General features: G+C 39.6%; 1 protein-coding gene across 1 annotated transcript; it reads left to right on the top strand.

Annotated features, from left to right (window-relative positions):
• Positions 1-3,967: 3,967 nt before the first annotated feature.
• Positions 3,968-23,063, top strand: LOC118082034 (pancreatic secretory granule membrane major glycoprotein GP2). Its single transcript, XM_035108821.2, has 9 exons — positions 3,968-4,153; positions 8,857-8,945; positions 9,975-10,079; positions 14,596-14,756; positions 15,749-15,884; positions 17,022-17,116; positions 17,934-18,102; positions 21,607-21,724; positions 22,472-23,063. Exons 1-9 carry the CDS (start codon positions 4,072-4,074, stop codon positions 22,642-22,644), a joined length of 1,128 nt encoding a protein of 375 aa, XP_034964712.2. The 5' UTR covers positions 3,968-4,071; the 3' UTR covers positions 22,645-23,063.
• Positions 23,064-23,668: the final 605 nt, after the last annotated feature.

The raw sequence follows: 23,668 nt of genomic DNA, 5'->3' as shown, positions 1-23,668 counted from the left end.
CGTTGGGCTAGGCGCATGGAAAATGTTACTGTTTATCACACCTATAATACTCATTTGCACTGCTTCACAAGTTCTGCAGCCCCATGAAACAGGAACCCGCAGTTTGAATGAGAAATTGAGTTAAATATAATAATTTACTTGCCTGCGGCTTCCCAAATTAAACCACGGGTAATTAACCATGGTAATTGCATTTGTTTCTCATTAAAACAAGAAATCCCATTGTTGAAGTGGTGACTTAACAAACCCTATCTCTGAAAATGAAGGTACCATGTTTGACAGCACCACAGCATCACAGCTGGGATTGCATACATCACAAGAAATCAAGTCACATGCTTATAAGGGAAAAAGGGATCTGGATACAGTATACAGTATCAGTTTGGTGGTCCTCTGATAAGAGGATATTGATTCAGTGGAGCAAGTATGCAAGCAATGACTGGTGATTTCCCGCTCTCTCCTGCAGCTCCTCACGCTGTTCTGAAGGGGCAGGCAGGGGAAGAAGAAATCCCTATGATCCCTACTCTGCTAAAAAGCTCACTGGGTCAAAGAACCTTTCAGCTGAATACTGTATCCATCTTTTAAAAATACTTGTGTGATGCAGCAGATCATACCCACAGTGAATTAAGGAGCAAACACAACCATTGCAGAAAACAATTTTATACCCCCTTTTGTGCTTTAATAAGAGTGCCATTTCCAAAATAATAATATTGCTTATCAAGCAGGAAGATTAGTAACAAAACTGCTTGTTTTAGAAATTCACAATCTGAGTATGTACTGTAGAAATTATACTCTAACAGAACTTGTGCTTTCAATGGTATAATAACAATGATAATAATTTTATTATTTGTACCGTACCCATTTGACTGAGTTGCTCCAGCCACTCTGCGCAGCTTCCAACAGATATAAAAACAGATATATCAAACATTAAAAGGGCTGCCTTCAGATGTCTTCTAAAAGTTGTATAGTTATTTATCTCAACATTTGATGAGAAGGTGTTCCACAGTGTGAGCCCCACTACCAGGGGCCCTCTGCCTGGTTCCCAGTAACCTCCCTTCTTGGAATGAGGAAATGGCCAGAAGGCCTTGGAGCTGGACCTCAGCGTCCAGGCTGAATGATGGAGGTGAGGGCACTCATTCGGGTATACAGGACCAAGGCTTTGAAAGTCAGCACCAACAGTTTGAATTGTGCTCAGAAATGTACCAGGAGCCAGCATAGATCTTTAAGACTGGTATTATATGGTCCTAGTGGCTGCTCCCAGTCACCAGTCTAGCTGCCATATTCTGGCTTAGTTGTAGTTTCCGAGTCACTTTCAAAGATAGTCCCACATAGCGTGCATTACAGTAGTCCAAGCAGGAGATAACCTGAGCATGCACCACTCTGGCATGACAGTGTGCAGGCAGGTAGGGTCTCAGCCTGTGTAACAGGTAGAGTTGGTTGGCAGCTGCCCTGGACACAGAATTAACCTGTGCCTCCTTGGGCAGCTGGGAATCCAAAATGACCCCCAGGTTGCACACCTGGTCCACATGAACCAGAAATGGCTTCTTCATGCATGATTTGTTGAGGATTTGGAATAAATTGTTGTGGGTCACTGCTGTAAGATGGAAACACCACTGATTTCTGTTCAGTCTTTCATTGGGACCATACTTCAGACAAGTGACAATCTTAAGTAAGTTATTTTTATCCTGCTTGAATAATAATATAAGCCAGTTTTAAAATGTTTTAGGCTGCAATCCAGAACCCTGACTGGATTATTCCCGGTAATTTCTCACTTGGGAATGGGGAGATAGTGTGGTTTTCATACATTACGGGTTTTGTACTGTTCTTGTTTTTACTTTTGTGTATTTTATTTACTGTAACATGCCTTGCATCTTTCCCCCTTATTTTTCAAAAAAGGGTGCCTAAGAAATCTAATAAACCTAAACATATGTGTTCACATTAAAGTGTCAGGCAGACTGTTGACTGTGAAGATGCCTCATCTTTCCCATCAGTCAATATAATCAAGAAGGAGGTGGCTTATATTATAAACCACTAATGGACACAGGTTGAATGCTAGCTCTTTTGTTTGGAGCATCCAAAACATCATATTTAGTTTGGTCCATTGCTGAGTTTTAATTATATAGTACACCGAAGAAAGGAGAGGGTTTGAACGTTTGAAGATTTACATTCCTTAGAGTTCTATAATGAAAGTGGTTCCAGAGTTCAGTTTGGAACCATTGCTCCTGGGAATAGCCTTTCTGTTACTAACTTTGTAACCTAGTTACTGTGATTGTAATGTCTGGAATTGCCATTCCTGGCTAAGTTAACTGAGGGATTCCTCCTGCTGACAAAAGGAGGAAGTTTGCCTAGATTAAAACCCAAACAAGGCTTTTAATTCTTCCTTTCCCCAGTTGAATTAAGAGTTTGTTGTGCCTGCAAGTAAAAACTATGGTCAGAGAAAGCTATTCATTTGCCGTCTTTGAGTACCAAGAAATTGTTAACTGCACATGTTTAGTCTTGGACCCAATACTAGCAGTAAAGGGGCCAACTATCAATGTGACATTAAATACAAATACATTGAATACAGACTCTCACAAGCCCCCTGCCACCATGATCTCACCATGATTCCCCACTGAATTAGTCCAAAATTCGATCAACTAATGTTAGCGAATTTTCTTTCTAAACCCTAATCTTCATGTTTACTCAGAAGTAAGTGCCACTGAGGTCAAGGGAGCTTAGTCCAAAATGTTTATGGAATTGCAACCTTTATTGCTATTCCTACAGCATTCAGCGCTAAAGCATTACACATAACTATATACTAAATGAAATTATTATTGTACTATTTGCCCTTGAATGGTCCAACTGACATTGATTTTTTTAAAAAAACATTCTAGGTTGCACTAATGGTAGGTTTTTTCTCTTTTGAACAGCTGGTCACCTCCTTTCCAAACACTAGATTGCAAGCATCTTCTGAAAACTCAGATTCAAAAGCAGTTTGATTTGCAGAATTGGGTGTGAGAATTTAGGGGCTCTCGGAACTTGTTTCACCATCATTTGGATCCTGAATGATATTTTGGCATCATTCTCTACTGATAATCTTCTAAAATCCTCTTACCTCATAATACTGCTGTGGATGAACACCTGCCCTCTAAAACTCATTAACACAAAACTCCAACAGTTGTTAGATCCAATCCAATTCCATGGGCTGCAACAGACAATTCAAAAAGCGGCTTAGCAACTCTTAACAATCCATCATTATATTGGGCCCGATAAATCTTTAGGTTTATTTCCCTCGTCTTCTACAGGCAGCTATAGCCGCGTATTTCCCGCTGAAATTCTTTCCATAGAAATGGTTGGGGTCATTGCCTGAAAATACTGTAACAGAAGACAGTGACTTGAGAGAAGTACACATTCTTGCAAGTTAATAGCATCATTTTGAAAGTGTTGCTGCTTTTTTCCTCTGAGAAAACTCTTGCCTCTTTTAGGAACACATTTATTTATTTACATTGCCCATCGATAAAATTAGGACATTATTTCCAATTCATGCTTTGTCTTCTGTGGGGATGGTGTTAGTGTCTTCTATTATTTTGCGCCTTTATTCCCAAGAAACAACAACCTAAATGAATGAATAAACAAATAAATAAGGAGCTGTAAATCATTTACTGCCCTTTTACAGAGCAGAATGGAAGCATATAAAACACCCAGAGGGAGAATCCCAAAGGGAGTTGAGGGAGGTCCTTCTCCTCCAAGATAAAGGACGTGCTAAGCGGCTGCTATAGTAAAGACAAAAATGTGAGGTGGGGAGGAAGGGTTTTCTTCTTGGGGAGATTCAGCTCTAAAATAGGTGGTGACTTTGGCGTGAGTAATCATGGTCTCCAGTGGCTATCTCTGTGGAATCCTATTGTTGGACCCAGAACACCCTTGCGCCTTCAGGCAGGAGTTTAGAAAGGGAGGGGGGAAACACCACAGGGTAAAAGCTGTAAGGAACCATTTACACCACACCCTCATCCAAACCCTCATCCAAGACACAAAGTTGAAAGGGCAGGAAGTCTCCGTTCAAGTTCCAGGCTGGTGCTTTTTGAGGAAACTTCGGTTGTGATGGCACCTTGCAATATGCCCTTCTCTGCCCTCCTGGCAGCTTCTCTGCTGATGTCTTCAAGCGGGACCAAGACTGGGGAGGGTGAGTTTTCTTGGGAGGAATCTACTTTGAAACAATGGCTAGAACTTCTGCAATAATATTGCTCCAATTCTAAATTTAGCTTTGTCTTATAAATACAGTTTAAATGTGTTTGTCATAATGTAGCTTTGAAAACATCGCTTGCGGCACACTTTGATGTTTCTATGCATTGTGGCAAAGGTTCAGTATAGATACCTTAACAGATATTTTTTTTAAAAAAAAATACAAAGTCACCTTTTCTATTGAATCAATGTTAGTACTGTAATAAGAATTGGCCTGGACTTGCACACCACCTTTGTGATAGTTACAGTAGATTTTAGAATAAATAATACACTGTTAAAGTACCTGGTTGGAAATTCCTGAAACTTCTTGCCTCAATGGGTAAGTATCACTTGTTAAAATACGTTCTTTAAAAGGTTAATATAAATTTGCTGGTTATAATAAACTACCATGTAAGGCTTGTGATTTTAGGTTACTACAGATGTCCCCAGTTTTAATAAACTGAGAGAGATAGTATCTGGGTGACTTTTTAAAATCCAATTTTCCTGGTCTAAGGAATGCAAGCTTTCTTGAGGAGCAAGGATGAACCCTAAGAAACACAAACAGCCTCTTTCATTGTAGGCTGGGGGAGCCCACAGTGGGGAAAGAGTGAGGGAGAAAACGGTAGGAGGAGGGGCACAAATAAAAATGGAGGAAGGAAAGTGGGAGAGAAAATCCTCTGCAAGTGATCGGCTCAGACTTGTGGCAAGGGAGAAAATGAGATGGAGGGATTAGGGTGAAAACAAACACACAACACTCTCTAATGCTGCATACTTTCCACCACTGGCTTTGGTGCCACTCAGCATCACAAAGATGACCTCTGTGGGAATGTGACCGTGACAGAGAAAAAATGATTCTCTAGTCTTGCATTCAAGGAGAGGACCCTTATGTAATTAACATTTATGAAAGTTTAGAAGAGGGAACACAAGTTAGTCTGAGTTGTCTTTTGGGGGGGGGGGAGAGAATTGATTCTTCCTGGAAAGTTATGAAGCAAATTCTGCAGGCACCCTTCTAAGCAATTTATGTGAGATGAGCCAGCCTGGCTGCTCCTATCTTTCCGTGTTTTAGACAATAAGTGAAGTCAGAGAGGTTATTAAGGAGTTTGAATGCCAGGTGATAGGATCCACTCTTTTCACTCTGTCCTTAATGCACTTTTCCTGCTTCTGTCTCATTTTGTACTCCTCGAAATTTCTATAGTTTGCCCTTCCTTTTTTGCCTAGAAACAAGAGATGCACATTTCCTGGTGGTGGGTTAATTTTAGTACTCTAGAAGTTATTTTCTGCAAATCCTATCACACAATAAGTGCAGGTGGATGCTATAGAATCCCACCCACTGCAAAATAACAAATGGGAAAACTTTGTAAAGCTTAGGCACATTTAAAGCTAAAGACCAGACGTGCATCAAGAATTCACTATTGCAGCTGAATTTTACACATGCCTACTGATGAGTCTTTGCTGTTTAAAAGGGTTTCTTCCCACCCAGGTAAGAAAGTACAGGGTCACAGTGTAGGTTTAGGGTTGGCATTGGGGAAAAGCAGGGTTCTTGTGCCTTTAAGAGCTGAATGGCAGCTAAAAATTCAACAGGTTAAGCATTTTATAGTATGGACATACAACTGGACATACAATTCACCTGCTGACATTCTGTCTGTCAGACATTTTGTTATGTGTGTGGCAGAAGTTTGTTTTTTTGACCCTCCAATCCATCTGCAAAAGAGGTTACAAATTTGCATATGACACAAAGCATCTGTAAATGTTATGCAAATCTCTCTCCTCTTTTGCAAGTGGGACAGAGGGCCTAAACTACTCACAGTGGACCAGGTACAGAAAATTATGTTGGAACCCCTGTGCTTCAAGGGTGAAAGAGGCTACATCTATTGACACCCATGCTATCACACAACTGTTAAAGGTAGATGAATCCTAAGATGAATTGTGCCTAGTCACTTTTCATCAGTACAGCATAGTCATGCTCAGAATTATTCTGCGCGTGATGTTGTTCAGGATTTTTGCTGGCACTCTCCTCCCTTCCCGTAAATTAACTGCTTCTTCTTGGCAGCTTTACAGACAGATTGGCAGCTGCAAAGCTCGAGCTGCTTTCAACAAAACTCTGGGAACATGAAAACAGGAGTAATTCTGAGCCCATCATTTTACATGTGGACAAGTAGGGCAAATTCTTGAAAGCTGCCCCACCAGCCTTTGGGCATAGGTCCTCCAGATAAAGTTTGATAGTGAGTAAAGAGACACAACAATATTTCCACTGATCTTTGAATAAACAACAACATATTTTTTTTAATTCATAGGACTTCTTTATTACTGATTTTGGAATAACACAGGTAGCACTCCATTTTAAAAATCTACAGTTTCTGCTGAATTCATAAAATAGCCCACTCTGTTCTACATTTTCCATAAAAAAACATTATAAATGTTTTAGAAATAATTTTATTAGAATATTTTCATAGAATAGTTATTATTTAATCAGAATTTACATATGCTTGTTCCATTTGTTCAACTTTTTATTTTGCATTATACATCTAAGACTGAAACCCTTTCTACGTCCAGGGCAGCTGTCTACCAGCTCCATCTGGTATGCAGGCTGAGACCCTACCTGCATGCAGACTGTCTCACCAGAGTGGTGCATGCTCTAGTTATCTCCCGCTTGGACTACTGCAAAGCACTCTGTGTGGGGCTGCCTTTGAAGGTGACTCAGAAACTACAACTAATCCAGAATGCGGCAGCTAGACCAGTGACTGGGAGTGGCCGCCGAGACCATATAACACCAGTCCTAAAGGATCTTCACTGGCTCCCACTATGTTTCCGAGCACAATTCAAAGTGTTGGTGGTGACCTTTAAAGCCCTAAACGGCCTCAGCCCAGACACTAAAATCCTTCTCCGAGGGTCTTCTGCTGGTTCCCTCACTGCGAAAAGTGAAGTTACATCCTCTCTTCAGATGTCAAGGAGATAAACAATTACACAACTTTTAGAAGACATCTAAAGGCAGCCCTGTATCAGGAGTTTTTTTATGCTTGATGTTTTTATTATGTTTTTAGATATGCTTTAAGCTGCTGAGAGTGGCTGGGGAAACCCAACCAGATTGGCGGGGTATAAAAAATAATAATAGTAGCAGCAGCAGCAGCAGCATTATATTGTAAACGACTCTGTAGACCACTTACTAATTCATGGATAGATCAGTTCAGTGTTCAGTGTTCTTCCATTGTAACATCAGTTCTAGACTACAGCTCAAATTTATTTTCAGGATTCCAAAAACAAACAAACAAACAAACAAAACCTGAGACACTAATAATAGTCTAGTCTAATCTTTGAGGCCTCATTTGCTAACCTCATCTTCCAGTTGATAGAAATATGACAATCTGGATTAGTCATTCATTTCTGAAAACAATTCTGTGCTAAGATTAGGCTTTTAATACACACTGATCAACCACTGAAAGCAATGTGCTAATTCATCTTCCATTTTAGCCACCCAAAGGCTAACAATTATTTCCTGAATGTAAATTATATTTCTTTCAAGCCAATAACCTCTGTGACATTTCAGCAGACCATGAGTAAGTAAGGGCCTTCAATGGAACCTGCTCTGTGATGCTTCAAGAAGCGCAAGAATCAATCAGCCAAAAGCTCTGTTAACATTATTTGGGTCTGACAAAGATACAATTTCTCAAAGGCCAAAGCTAATTGGTGTTCTGAAGATACTTCCATTGCATCCAAAAACTAATGTGTTTTATGAAAAGCCCTGCAGCTGATTTGACCTGGAATACAAAAACTACTGCCAAGTGAGTTTGGGGGTAGGAAAGGGGTGGTAAGAATGACTGGCAGCTCTGGCAGGCTGTCCTACAATATAAGCCAGGCTCAAATGCAGAAGGATCCAAGTCTGGGGAGACTCCAGTTTGCCTCCATCACAAGCAGGAATATGATTTCCCATCATAGACATCAAAACCTATTGAACTGCTTCTGCAAATGGAATAGCTTTCACCCACAATATTCCTGTATCTTATAGCAAGGCAAGAATTCTGACCTCACATCTGCCAAAAAAACAAGCTTAGATAAGCAGCAACAACTGGTATCCTCAGTGAGGAAACAGGCACTGTAGCTGTTCCACAGCTGGGACAATCTGGTCTAATCCTAGATACCATTAAACTAGTTTAGCATTTCAGCTACACTGAAGAATACACAATAAAACTGAAGACACGAGGAGAATTCTTTATTGCAGTGGGTCATAAGACTGGGCTATACAGAAGTGTTCGCTTTCCCAGAATTGGACATGGCTGTCAATGTTTGCAACTGGGTAACAAGGCCTCACATTACAAGTTGGGCTATGCTAAGAAACCTGTACACTGCTAGGGAAAAACTGGCCACGCACACGTGAGTTCTGAACTGCAGCCATTGCATCTGATTTGGGCTTTAACTTTGGTAAGAATCCCAAGTGTTCCGGGAAGCTGCAGAAGTCACTGATATTCACTAGCCTGTATTCTAGAATGTATCCCAAGAATAATATTTCCTTTTGAATTTCACCTTTGCTTTTCAGCAATCAAGATTCAAACTCTGTACATACACACATGCAGATTTTACACCCACACCCACACACCCACACCAGAAAGTCGGGACTGTTCTTCCCCTTTCTTCCCCTTTAACAAGCAGCGTTTTTATATACAAACACAGAAATCAACGAGACCATCATATGTACTAAGGACCTGATTGAAGTAGAAATTCCGAGTACATTCTTCCTGTCAAAGAACCCTCCAATATTAGTAAGTACTGTGATTTTATAATTTTAATTTTTAAAAATCCATTCAGTTACTTTAACATGAGGTAATCCCCTTTATTTTGGATGTGTGCGTGCAAATGCATATTTAGCAACCACTGCATGCATGCATGCATGCACGCGCGCACGCACGCACACACACACGGGAGGGATCCTGATGTTTGTAGAATTGCAAACAAAAAAATTGGGGGGGACGGACCCAACAAGGAGGGTGGGACCCAAAGGCAGCCCAAGGAGGACTGAGTTGCCATGAATGGTGACTGTTGTGTGTGGTGGTGAGGAGTGAGAATGAAAGGGCATGGTTGGCCCCCTGAACAGGAATACCCCCACAGTGCAACATTTTGTTGTAGATCTCCTTTGGGGTTTTTTTCCCCCTGAATGCTTCCCTTTTTCCTATTACAATTCAATAACCCAGAGGAGCTCAAAAAGAGTTGTGGCTAATAGCTCGTTTCATTGCCTCTAGTTTCTAGAACTGTAGCATAAGGGAACATTATTTATCCAGATCTTATCAGCCAGACGATGATAAAATGTGAGCTGGTATATTGCAGACTACGCGACGTCAAATATTAGGAAAATGCCAGGCCTTTCTTAGTGCCTTCAACCATGAAATACTTTAGCTGTGCTCAGAAAATTCAGGGGAAGTGGCTTTTGAAAGAGGGGTAGATTTTTCTCTCACTCTGCCACGTTCTCTGTGTCCAGCTCCTAATGGGATCATAGGCTACATCACATGAATGGATTTTTATTCCCCCCCCAAATGGTTACTATCACATGATAGAATGTACCTGTTGATCGAAGGCAGGTTGGCACTTAGTAAGATTGTATCTTGATGACTGTGAGTCCCAGAAGGCAAAGGAAGCATTTTTCATGCAATAATGCCATGCTTCCAGGTGAAATGACCAGGTGATAGAACCAAGGATATGCTGATTAGCTAGTGCAACTGTAAACATAATCTAAAATTGTGTTGAGAATTATATTGTAAAATTAAAAGCAAAAAGAAAGTTTTTTTCCTTTGCAGGTCTCTGATTTACACCTTAATGACCCAGCATGTCATGGTACTCAAGTAGGAAACCTCTACATATTCAGCATTAAGACCAACTTCACAGACTGTGGAACACGAATGGTAATATGCAAAAGATGTTGCTGTGGTCTTATGACTTTTTACATGCCTTCTCTGTACACTGCATTTATCCTCTTGTATCCTGCTTATTTAGTATACGAAAGAACAACTTTTGAAAAATGACAGAATCTCACACACATTGAATTCTATATGGAACTAAACAATCATCTGCTTTGTCTCTATTCATAATGCAAACCACAGAAACATAATTCCTGCCTTTTAGAAACTGATTGAGAATAGCAAAAGCACCAAGAACCCGATTAACATGTGAATCATACAGGGGGGCATAGATTTATATGCAGCTTACTTGATTGTGTTTGCGTGTGTGTGTGTGTGTGTGTGTGTGTGTGTGTGTGTGTGTGGTGTTGCTTTTTATTTAATCCATTTCTTACATGTCCTTCATGATAAGGTCCCAGGGCAGGTTACAGCAATTTAAAAATACAATATTAAAAGCAGTTCAAAAGTTCCATGATACTATTGGATTCTATTATTTTGAAGCAAAACCCATTGTTCAAACATTGGTCACCTTTACACTATACATTAAAAGACATGACTTCCCTCAAATAACCCTGGAAACTGTAGTTTGCTAAGGGTGCTGGAAAGTGTAGCTCTGTAAGGGTCCCAAGATTCTTTGGGTGAAGCCATGTTTTAAATGTGCCTTAAATATATTATGTGGATGTGGCCATTCTAGGATGGCAGAAACTATACCAATACTCAAAAAACCCCAAGTGCATTTGTGACTTATCACAGTATTTCACTACACATCTAGGTTTAAGGACAGAAGCTGTCTGTAGAGGTCTCTAGTGCCTCTCCCCTCTCCCTGCCCAGAAAGAATACTGTATGCTATTTCTTGTTGTTGTTTTTTTAAATAAATCTTTATTCAATTTTTTTTAAAAACCACATACATGACTAATGAAAACACATACATAACTAAGGAAAACGAAAAACAAAAATAATAAGAATATTCAAATTATATACATACACAATGAATTTGTAAACGAAAAAACAGAAAACAAGAAGGAAACATAAGCAATATTGTCGCGAATAAAGTAAAAAGAAAGAAAGGAGAAAAAAAAGAAAAAAGACAAAAAAGACAAAAAAGTACAAATAAAAATCACTTCCTGTTATTTACAGCACGCGTTTCTTTGTTTCCTCTCTTCTTCTTGCTGATCCTCCTAATCTATTCCACAGCCCATTTTCACTTTATATTTAATTTCTTCTCTCCTTTTAAATTCTAGTCTAGGCACTTCACTAAATTAATCTTTATATTTTCTCTCTCCATATACTCTTGAACGTACTTCCATTCTTTCATTATCTTTTGTCTCGGAACGTGTCTAATTATTGCCGTTAATTTTGCCAATTTTAAATATTCAATTAGCTTCTCCTGCCATTCTTGTATCGTAGGTAAGCTAGCCCCTTTCCATTTTGATGCAAGCAATACCCTTGCCGCTGCACAGGCGTACAGCAGGATATTCACTCTATCTTTTGGTATATCCAATGGAGTCATACTCAAGAGAAAGATTTCAGGGGTCTTTTTAAATGTACATTTTAAAAGTTTTTTTAACGCTTCATATACTTGGTTCCAAAATTCCGCCACTTTAGGACATGTCCACCAGCAATGATAGTAGCTCCCAATTTTATCCTGACATTTCCAGCATTTCCCCTCCCCTGTTTTATAATATTTTGCGATCTTATCTGGGGTCATATGCCATCTATAGAACATTTTCAAGATATTCTCCTTAATTGATATACAAGCTGTAAATTTGGCGTCAAATTTCCACAATTTATCCCATTGATTTATCATAATCGGCCTGCCAATATCCGATGCCCATTTTATCATAGTATTTTTTGTAAGCTCATCTTTTAACTCCCAGTCCAATAAGAATCTATAAACTTTTCCAAGTATTTTTTTCTCATTATCTAAAATAATTTCTTGTAATTTAGACTTTTCTTTGGAGAACCCAATTTCCCTATGTATCTTGAAAATGCTCTGTACCTGGCAATAATGTAACCAACTGGCACAGTGTATTTTAATTTCTTCATATGATTTTAAATTGAGTTGGTCCTTATCTTGTATCAGTAAATCTCGGTATGTAGGCCATTTTTCCTTTATTGGGTATCTGCTCATCGCTGTCATTTCGGTGGGTGACGCCCACCAAGGGCTATATGGCTCCAATAGCTGTTTAGATTTGAGCCAAATCTGGTACAGGGATTTCTTGATAACATGATCTTTAAATTCTCTTTGATTTCCTTTTTCCTCCAACAAGAGGTAGGCGTGCCACCCTCTTGTGTGTCTGAATCCCTCTAGTTCCAACAATTCTCGGTTCTCCAAAATCAGCCATTCTTTTATCCAGCACCATCCGGCTGCAGCGTAATATAATTTTAAATCTGGGACCCCCCACCCTCCTCTTTCTCTAACTTCTGTCAATAATTTAAACTGTATCCTGGGTTTTTTGTTTGCCCAGATAAATTTACTTAATATTCTTTTCCACTCGTCGAATATTTCTGTTTTTCCTATTATGGGTAGCATCTGGAAGAGGAAGATAATTTTTGGGAGGATCACCATTTTAATCGCCGCAATCTTTCCCGAGAGGGACAGGAATAGTTTGTCCCATCTACCTAGATCCTCCTTTATTTCCTTCCATAATTTTACATAATTATTTTCAAATAAGTTAATATTGTTTGGTGTTACTTCTATGCCTAGATACTTTAATTTATTTACGATTTGCCATTCTGCCAATTCTTCCAACTCCTTAATTTCTTTTCCTCTTAAATTTTTAATCATAATTTTTTTTTTTGCATTAACTTTAAATCTAGATACTCTCCCATAATTCTCCAAATTTTGCTTTAATTTAAGTATTGACTCTTTTGGGTCCTCCAACATAATTATAACGTCATCTGCATAAGCCTTTATTTTTATTGTGTGCTGCTTAACTTTAATGCCCTTTACTCCCTCATCCTGTTTGATCTCATTTAACAGATATTCAATTGATAATATAAATAATAGAGGCGAGAGTGGGCAGCCTTGTCTTGTCCCCTTACCAATATCGAACTTTTCTAGTATGTTTCCATTCACAATTAACTTTGCTGACTGATTATTATAAATGGCTTTTAACTTTGGAAGAAATTGCCCTTAATACCCATCTTTTCCATAGCGCCTTTCATGAACTCCCATGATAAGCGATCAAAAGCTTTTTCAGCGTCGAGAAAGATAAACGCCGCTTTCTTTCCCGGGTTCCAATCCAGGAGTTCTATCATATTTAGAAATATCCGTATATTATTTGCAATTTTTCTCCCTGGCAGGAACCCTTGTTGGTTTTGGTCAATTATTCTATTTAGTATCTTTTTCAATCTTTCTGCCAATATATTTGCATAAATCTTATAGTCGACGTTTAATAATGATATAGGCCTAAAATTTGCCACATGTACTTCTTCTTTTTTCTCTTTCGGTATTAAAGTTATGTATGCTTCCTGCCAGGATTGTGGAATATTGCCTTCGGTTAGTGCTTCATTTACCAATCTCCAATATATCTCTATTAGATCTAACTGAAAGGTTTTATAGTGCTGACTTCCCAGCCCGTCTGTGCCGGGGGATTTTCCTAATTTCATTTTGGCGATTGCTGTTTGGATTTCTTGTTTTGTGATTTTCTTATTTAGGAATTCTCTCTCTTCCTCATTTATAACTTTCCCTTTGTAATTTCCTAGATATTTCTTTATCTCCCCTTTATCCTCTGGCCCTCTCTCATATAGATTTTTATAGAATTTTGTCAAGCATCTATTTATGTCCTCCTTTTTTGTCCAATTTCTCCCTTCATCTTTAACACATGTTATAATTTTCTTGTTTTGTCTTTTCTTCAGTTGCCACGAGAGGAGTTTACCTGTTCTATTACCCCATTCAAAATTTCTTTGGTTGAGCCATTTAATTCTATTATCAATTTCTTGATTAACTACATTCTCCAATTCTTTCTGTAGAATTTTTATTTGGTTCGCCAATTGTTTTTTTGATGGGTTTTTTACTTGTTCTTTTTCCTTTTCTTCTATTCTCTTTTTAATTTCCTCTATCCTAGCCTTCTTTTCTCTTTGTTTCTCTATTACTTGTGTGATCCTTAATCTCTTTCTTTGAACTGGGAGAGCAGAATGGCTAAGAACTGACCTGGGTCTGGGGCTCTGCTCTGCTTAATGGACCTTTGATAAGGCATCAGTGAGGATCTTCCTTCCTTACTGGGTGCTCTAGTTCAGGCATAGGCAAACTTGCCCCTCCAGATGTTTGGGGACTACAATTCCCATCATCCCTGACCACTGGTCCTGATAGCTTGGGATCAAAGGAGTTGTAGTCCCAAAACACCTGGAGGGCCTTGTTTGCCTATGCCTTCTCTAGTTGGTTAAGGAGCAAAGCTTCCAAGTCAGGAAGCACAGCTTCAGAGCAACCTTCAGTTCCCATTGCCACCACATTATAATTTTCCTATCAACTTAAGTTTTGGGACTTACTGGGATATTTTTGTGTTTTACTAACTTGCAGGATTCCGATGGCACACATATTATGTTCATCAACACCATACAGAACAACCTCTCTGATATAATCACAAGAACTTTTATCAATATCACATTTGCCTGCCGATATCCTATTAATTATATGGTACAGCAACCTAATGGAGAAAATAAAATCAGTGTTGATATCAGGTAAGCCTGTTGCCCTTATTGTTTTCTGTATACCAACATTGTGCCTGGATTAGAAATAGTCACATCTGTAAATTTTGGTTTCTCATTTTTCCAGTTCAGTTATCACCATTTCCAAATTAGTCTGTGATTTTTTTTTTAAAAAAACCACATGCACACATTTTGGTACAGCATTTCCCCCGATATATCCATTTTTGCAAGCAATGTTCCCTAACATGATACATTTTTGAATTTTTTCCCCACAAACGCAAGTATTTTTGTGTGCACTTTTCCATATTATGCAGTATTTTGGCATGCTTTTCTGATTGCATAACTGCACTGTAATGTTTGCAGAAATGTGCCTTTTGGTTCACATATTGGTTTGGGAAGTGCAAATTACATATGTTCACACTAAAATGCAAAATGAACTCCTATCGTCCTCCATCCCAAATCTGGATTAAAGTCACTTGAGAAGTATGCAGACAATATTGGATTAATCACTGCACTAAGTAAGCTGCATAAATGGTGTGCTCTGTTAAAGTTCCTTGAGGAGTGGGAATCTGTTGCTTAGAGCTCTTACCCTGTTTTCCATAGCATAACTTCTGTGCATGAAAGGCAGGCATGCATCTCGTTAGGACAAGCTTAGCATCGTTTCACCATACTTGGGAAACTTTCACCAGCTGAAAGTTTATGCCTGTCATGCAGCTGGTCCAAGTCATAGGAGCTTGCCAGAAAAAAGTTGCAACTTTACTTAAAAGGGTATCATCACCACTGGCCACTAGAGCTGCTCCATTCCTTGCAACCTGATCCTTTTTGTGTATAATACTGAAGTACCAGTATTTGTGATGCCAATGTTGTAATTTCCATAGCTGGCCAAGGCCTCACCATTAGGTTTCCTAGTAAATCGTGTGTGTGTGTGTGTGTGTGTGTGTGTGTGTGATGATGATGACAAATTATCATGGAAATTGTGTCATTTCAGCATCTCCATCATATCTATGTGTCTTTGTTTGTGGCAGGACCATTACACTAAATACAGAAGATGGAAATTTCTCTGTATCCATGATGCTGTACAAAGACCGGCATTTTGAAGACATGTGGACTACCATTCCCTTTCTGACTCTAGAGGACAACGTATTTGTCAAAGTGAAAGTGGTACCTGGCGCTATTGAGTCTCTGATGAATCTGAGAGTTGAGGTGTTGGATAGATAGCAAAGGCAACACAGCTTCATCCCACCGGGCACGAGCCAAGATCCATTGGGGGGGGGGGAGAGAGAGAGAGCAAAACCAACACGAATCTGAGAACATTTTTGAATGTTACTATTTACTTGTGACTTACTTTATTATCATCCATTTGCAGGTGTAGGGTTGGGAGAGGATAATAAAATACATACTTTTTTAAAACAGAGAATGAATTTCCTATCAAATATTCGGTTTCAGACGGATAGGGCCAGTGGGAACAGGGATATCAGGAGCATTTGGGCTGAGAGCTAACAATATCCAAATCAGAGAATCTACATTCACCCGTAGGCCTCAGCCTTACTGTTCATGGATAAATCCTAACCAGGGGCCTGGGGAGGAATGAAGCAGCAGATCTACCCTACTGCTCTAGCACCAGCTAAGGGTGAAGGTAGAATACCCCCCTTCCCCATTTTTTTTGCCATGCCAGGAAATGGTATAGTTCAGGAGCCCGAGATAAGGCCCATCAGGGGACAGGTGAGGAATTGGATCCAGGAGATCTAAAATTGCTGGCACCCACCCCCTACTCCAAAATGTCCTGATTTGGAGCTTACCATTTGCCACTGCTGGTGAGAGAAGCCAGCAGAGACAAACCTATACCCCATCCTAACACTGCTCATCCACCAACCTTGTGGGTGGGGTAGGTACTCTTTGTGCATGTATTTTGGGGGGGGGGGGTGGAATGCAGAAGAGAAAATTGCTTGCAATAATCTTAACCTCTAGGAGAAAGGTGCACTAAAATACTGGTGGATTTTTGCGAGGACAAAAAAAATATAATTTTTTTTTTGCAAACTGATGCAGAACTGATATGCCAAGCTGAACTGAATTCTGGAAAAATACAAAACAGAGAGAACCCAAAATTGACGGCTTTGTCCAGCCTAGTGACAGCAGCCTTCTATTTGTACCCAGCATCTAGTTGTCACAGTTCCTTGTTAGCTATCATGGCTGACAGTCATTGTTAGGCTCATCCTCCATGTACCTATCTAGTCCTTTTGAAAGTTACTGACTTAAGAAACAAAGACCCTGTTTATGTTCTGTCTCTGCATTTGGCAGGTCCCAGGCAACTTAATCATCAGGCTTGAAAACTGCTGGTCTACCCCAACGAAGGATGCTGTTCATGCTGTCCAGTATTCTTTTATCAGAGACAGGTTCGTATCCCGCTTTGGTAAAATGAACAACTCATTCTGAAAACATATTGGGCTGAGCTTTCCATTTCCTTTAAAAAAACAAAGCACAATGACCGCTGTGAAGGGGAGGCTGACCAGATCAAGTCAAAGCTATGCTTCAAGAGCTGAGTGTAGGTTATTATCAGCATAAGAGTCATTGATCTCAGTGTTGTTGAGAATACTAGAACACACTCTGAGGGAGACTGTAATGAGAATGAGTATTAGCAAAAGGTTGTTTTGGTGAATGGTGCTGAATCTGACCTCTCCCCCTTACTGTTTCCTCTTCTCTTAAGCAAATGAGCCAGAGGCTTATTTTTCACAAATACCCGGTAGCAGGTGCCTTTGCATCCTGTGCGGGCCCAACTCTCTTTATGTAACAAGTAAATACATGTTTGTCCATATGTGCCTGTACCTCTAAAGCTGTACATGTAAACAGTATAATTTGAGTAAATCAGCCTTGAACAATGGCAGAATCCATAGCTTCAATGGTAACCTCAAGTACCTTGGCATAGATGGTTTTTCTGACTTGCGAGGAGCAGAGAAACATTGGTCATATTGAAAGGGCTAGGCTGGTAAAATGGAAAAAGATGCCCAATATAGACCTCTTTGATACAGCTAGAAATGCTCACAGTTGAAAAAGCATTCTAATAGTAGTATACTTTTGAGTCAAGTACTTTGCACCAAGACTGGGTTTCTTCTAGGTAGTCTATTCAAAATATGTGTATTCATTTTTATTTTTATTTTGCAGAGATGCCAGCTTTTGATGTAATCATATATTTTTGGTTTTGTTCCTGCATAGCTGCCCACAATTTGTAAAAGATGAAACCCTATCAGTAATAACAAATGGAGAAGGCGAAGAAGCACTCTTCAGGATCCAAATGTTCAAATTTGTTGGCATCTCATACAACCATGTTTTCTTACACTGCACAGTTCAGATTTGTCATGGCACAACAGCTGCTTGCAAACCAGTAAGTTGATTTTTTTTACAGGAAAATTTCACATTCAAAATTTGAATTAAAACTTTGCATTTTGCACTCAAAGTTGAGGCTATTTTTGTTCTGGTGTGCTACTGTAAAAGGGAATGAAAAGAAAATGCTAAAGATGGTATTTCCTTCTAGCAGCTGAACTCTGAATGGAAGCGAGCCTGGCTGGGGGGAAATGATTGGGGAGACTAGTTGTGAGGCAAAAAGAAACACACAAAATGTTTCAGTAGCAGCCCTTGTCTGCACATCGCTATTGAAGCCCCCTCATTGGTTCTTCATATTCAAGTATTTTCTGTTGTGCTGTTCCACTTCAATCCATGTGTTTCTGGAGTGTGTCACACGTGAATATTCATCACTTATCACTTCATCATTTTGTGGCAACTTTAAGAAATGAATAAGCTATCAGAGTACAGTACTCTTAATGGGAAAATCATCTTGAGATTAGAGTTAACTGTAGGAATGCTTCAAGAAAAGTATGTTAATGTGTGCATTTAACAGATCCTGATTTGTCAAAACTAAGAAACTGAAAGGTTTTTGCAGCTGCCAATGAAGGAGAATCCTTTAAAAAAAAGCTGATTATCAGAAGCACTGGAGCTATTTTTTTTGGTTTATCTTCCTCTGTGTTTTCCCCCTCTTGCTACCAGAGCTATCACTGCAGATAAAACTATCATTTCATAGCTTTTATTGCAGCCAGCTCATACAGCTACAGGTTATCAAATAATGAGCATGGTTGTATGACTCATCTCTTCTCTTTCCATCAGAGCTGGAATGATCCAATCAATATCCAACATCACCATTTATTAAGGCAGAACTGGAAGCCTTCTGGGTTTGTCTTCCTGACCCAGAGTCTGTGATATGCCAAGGAGATCAGAATGGTTTCTGGGGTTGAGACAAAGAAGAGGTGGTAGAAGAATTCCTGAAATCTGGCATACAAGGATTGTTGTGACTTCCTTCCCTTCCTGATTTGGAAGGTTACAATAGACTAAAGCATGCAATTGTCAGGGGGGAGTTTGGGTTTGGGTGGAAAAGGGCTAAGGACTATAGTGTATGTACTGCTTTTACAGATTCCTGAATCACAGCCTTTCAAACACACAATGAAGTGTCATAGGAACATATCTGAAAAAGTACTCAGTCCCAATGGTAGTATAATTAGGTGACCTTTACTGGCAGTCAACTAGAAAATTATCTCTGCAATTAAAGCAGGGCTTTTTAACGGATGCAGTATAATATCCTGTTTCAGAATGACACTGTTCCTTAAAACTGTTTGGATCTGAATCATCAGCTGGTAGGTGACTGAATACAGTGTACACTTTAGTATCCTTGTGAATTATTTTAGAAAATAGATGCTTCTACCTTAGCAGCCATTGTCATCGTTTTGGAAAAAAAAACACTCCAGAGAAGGATTTATTTTCCTAGTGCTATAATGAAAATGTCCCTACACTTAAATACTAAGCAAGGACAAAATGAAATCTGAAGTCAGTGTGACGTTTTGGATGGAGACAGTTATAATATCAGAGGCTAGCACTAGATGGCTTATAAAACAGTTCAGGTCTTATGCAAGCAAGTCACATTCAGTTAAATTTAAGAGTCTACATTGTATTTAGAATGAGAACTTTGCACAGAGTAGTAGTGTAGAGTTCCAAAATAGTGAGTCTTGTGGCTCATAGGGAGTTTTCTGGTTAGTTTACTATGGGATTTATTGCTTGCTTGCTCAGAATAGAGATGCGTAAAAAAAAGGAGACATTACATTTCAAATTCCTACATAACATAAAAGGAAGAAATACTGTTTTGCTATTCTGTCTGGTTTCCATGTTGAGCAGTATCTTCTGCATTAAACCTTCAGTTCATCCACACACCCATCTCTCTCTCTCTCTCTCTCTCTCTCTCTCTCTCTCTCTCTCTCTCTCTCTCTCTCTCTCTCACACACACACACACACACACACACACACACACACTGCTTAACTTCCTATAGTCATATCCATTGCCATCTTCTTTCTACTTCCCTTTGGGGATGGGCCATAGCCCATAGTTAGAATATATGTTCTGCATGCAAAAGATCCCAGGTTCAATCTCTGGTACCTCAAGTTAGGTAGGACTGGGAAAGACTCCTGCCTAAAACCCTGGAAAGCCACTGTCACTCAGTGTAGGGAGTACAGAGCTAGACGGGCCAATGGTCTGACTTGGTATATATACGTAAGGTTGCTACCTATGTTCCTATTATGGATAGATTGCAAGAGATTGGTGGGTTATGCATCTATATGATTCTAATAGTCTGGCATGGTGTATTAAGCAACTTTATGACTGAACATTCATACATGTCCTGCATATCACCCTTCAGTACTTGAGTTGGAAAACTTTGGCAATATACTTATGAGTTTGTTAGACACCCTAAATTCCTGGCTCCAGTAGGTGTTAGAATTTAATCAAGCCGCCTGAACCCCTGGATCCAGCAAGGGTTAAAATCTAAGGCAGGCCAGTCTCCTGATGTGGTAATTGGCTGTTGGTTAAACTATTAAGAAAGCAAAAGGAAGGTAATAGCCCGTTAAGAAAGCTATGGAGAAGGGGTCTGTGCCAGAAGGAAAGTGGGCAGGGCCCCTCCTTCAACTCCTAAATAGATAGTGAGAAGACAAAGCCAGAGATTGAAGTAGAGTCTTTAGAGTTGGCTGTGACATGACCTAGGGAGAAAAGTTACAGTCTGTTAAAGGCAGCAAGCTAGAGAGCCATGGCTGATATTGATGACATCCAAGCCTGTGGCTGTGGGAGAAACAAGACCATTTTGGGGTGTTAATGTTGTGGACTCCTCCATCGCAGTCTCAGGTTCTAGATATGTGTAAATAACCTATATAGAGACACCAGTTTTTGCATTGCCTCATATCCAAAAGGAAACACAGACCCTAGAACATGGAACCCCTGGAATCTTGCAGGTAAGAAAAGGTAAAAGACTCCTGGATGGTTATGTCCAGTCAAAGGCAAATATGGGGTGCAGCGCTCATCTCACTTTAGGCCAAACGAGCAGGTGTTTGTCCAGACATCTTTCCAGGACATGTGGCCTGCATGACTAAACCGCTTCTGGCGCAACGGAACACCATGACGGAAACCAGAGCACTCGGAAATGCTGTTTACTTTCCCACCACAGTGATACCTATTTATCTACTTGCACTGGTGTGCTTCCAAACTGCTAGGTTGGCAGAAGCTGAGACAGAGCAATGGGAGTTCACTCTGTCACACAGATTCGAACCACCAACCTTCCAATCAGCAAGCTCAAGAGGCTCAGTGGTTTAGACCACAGCGCCACCCACTCCCAGAGACCGGGGTGGCATGTAACACAACCTTTCATTCTGATTGGCAAATTAATATTCTACGGTAAGTAGACTTTTACCTAACGAAATGGGAATTTACTTGTAATCCTAGGGTTTCTTATTGTGCACTACAGTACTTTGATCATCACTTTAGGCTCACACATATTTACTAGTTTGTGTTTTTTTCTAGAACTGCACAGATGACAGTCTAACCAGAACTAAAAGAGAAGTCCCACCCTTTTCTAGTCACATGGTATCTTATGGCCCTATAAAGCGAAAGGTGGCAGATAATGAAGAGACTAATGTTGGTAAGTGAAAAAATTGCATGCTTTAAAATATAATTCTTCAATAGAGTTACAGAGAATAGTGGTTCTCTTTTGCAGCATACAAATATCCAATGTAGTAGAATAAAGATAATGTATGGAATTCAACATCATGCTTGATTAACATCCTTCCTAAACAAGCATTTCAGCTTACCAGACAGAACAACCCACATTCCCGTCCCCATGCACTGTTCTGGGGGGATGCGGGGAGATGGGGGAAAGCCCTATTGAGTAAGCAGAAGTCTTTGTGCAGGAATTGGAAAAACATCAATTAAGCAACATCAATTTAAAATCCTAAGGTTAATAATATAAGAAGTGGTTCATCCTCCATTCCCAGAAGAATGACTTTAAACACATTGAGAACTCACTTAAGCGACTGGCCAGTAAATGTGTATGTCTGCAGCTTCCATATTCAGCATCTCCAGGGAAGGAGAGCCGGCAAAGACCTCGGCCTGTGATCCTGAAGAGCCATTTCTAGTCACAGTAGACAATACACTGGGCTAGATGGACCCAATGATGAGCACAATGCAACTTCATGCATTTGTAGCAATGTCTCAGATCAGGATATTCCCCTTTTCCTGCCACCTGGTGTAGGTGAAATCCATGTTGCTGCTCTTTTTTAAAGCAGCATGCAAATACAATTCAAAGTTTTATCACGGTTAAAATTATTTCACACATTAGATTTGGTGCGAAAGTATTAACTTTTCTGGAAATCGTTCCGCTTTCTTTCAGACAGAGGAAAACTTCTACCAGTAGAAATTTTGATCCTTAGTGGAATTCTGATGGCCGTACTGGTGACAACTGTAATTTTTGGGAACCTTTTTCTTCAGTCACGGAGGACCTACCCTACTATGCAAGCACAACTAACAATGTCCCGTTTTCTCAACTCTGAAGTACCATCATGATTAACTGTTCCCATATATTTACATATTCTATAGAAATCTACTGATATTTATCTAGCTACGAAGATTACCCAAAATAGGTAAATAATAAATGTAAGTGAACCTACAATTTGAGGATCACTTCAGATGTGAACTGTGTTCTCAACTTCTCATGCACAAAAATGCCCTGAAGATTGTGTGTATATATATGTGTGTGTACATTTTGCTGTGTTCATGCATGTTCTGATGGAATGCTTCTCAGTATAATCACTGGGTGAGTGTGCATGACCATGGATGAGTGTGTGCTCATTATACTTGATGAGCTGGATGCTGATTGCATTTTTTTTCCTTCAGAAAAATGCTATCCACGTAAGAATTTTTTCATGCTGCAATAGCCATTCCTCAACCTCTTATGTTAGATACATGTCTCTCAGGAAAAACATTTATTTTCTGAGATCCCCCCCCCCATGGAAGCAGTCAACAAGTCAGCTGTCATTTCATTTTTAATGCATGGCACCATAATCCTAAATTTTATAGGTATGATCTGCTGCTCAGACACTCAGATGAAAACTACAGCTTTCCTACTGTTTGCTATGAAATGGCTTATGTTGTTAATTGCTACCAACTGACCTCAATAAGCAAATCATTGTTTAATAGCAGAAACTGGTGAAATTGTGTGACCCACCTTCCCTTTACTCCTTTCCCCCCACTGTGCTGCTGCATCGAAGAGTTATGGCACAATTCTGCAAGTGCTAATTTTATGAACTGTTAAGATTTGTCTGAGCTACTTAAGAGAAAGATAAGAGTTTCTGAATAAACACTGATCTACTGCTAAGAAGTTTGTAATGCTGAATGAAACAATCACTCAGACCTTATTTCCCTGACATACTGTACAATAATTATCACAACCTCCAGAAAAAAAAAAAAATCCTTCCAGTAGCACTTTAGAGACCAACTAAGTTTGTCATAGGTATGAGCTTTCGTGTGCATGCACACTTCAGATATACTTCTTCAGGTATCTGAAGAAGTGTGCATGCACACAGAAGCT

The sequence above is a fragment of the Zootoca vivipara genome, chromosome 3 (genome assembly GCF_963506605.1).
Source record: "Zootoca vivipara chromosome 3, rZooViv1.1, whole genome shotgun sequence".
NCBI classification, from domain to species: domain Eukaryota; kingdom Metazoa; phylum Chordata; class Lepidosauria; order Squamata; family Lacertidae; genus Zootoca; species Zootoca vivipara.
This window is presented reverse-complemented; position numbering and strand designations above follow the sequence as displayed.

Excerpts from the sequence above, each read along its gene's own strand:
- LOC118082034 (XM_035108821.2), top strand. The coding sequence starts at position 4,072 with ATGGCACCTTGCAATATGCCCTTCTCTGCCCTCCTGGCAGCTTCTCTG. Across the intron at positions 17,117-17,933 it reads TATTCTTTTATCAGAGACAG|CTGCCCACAATTTGTAAAAG; the intron begins GTTCGTATCCCG and ends GTTCCTGCATAG. Across the intron at positions 18,103-21,606 it reads CAACAGCTGCTTGCAAACCA|AACTGCACAGATGACAGTCT; the intron begins GTAAGTTGATTT and ends GTTTTTTTCTAG.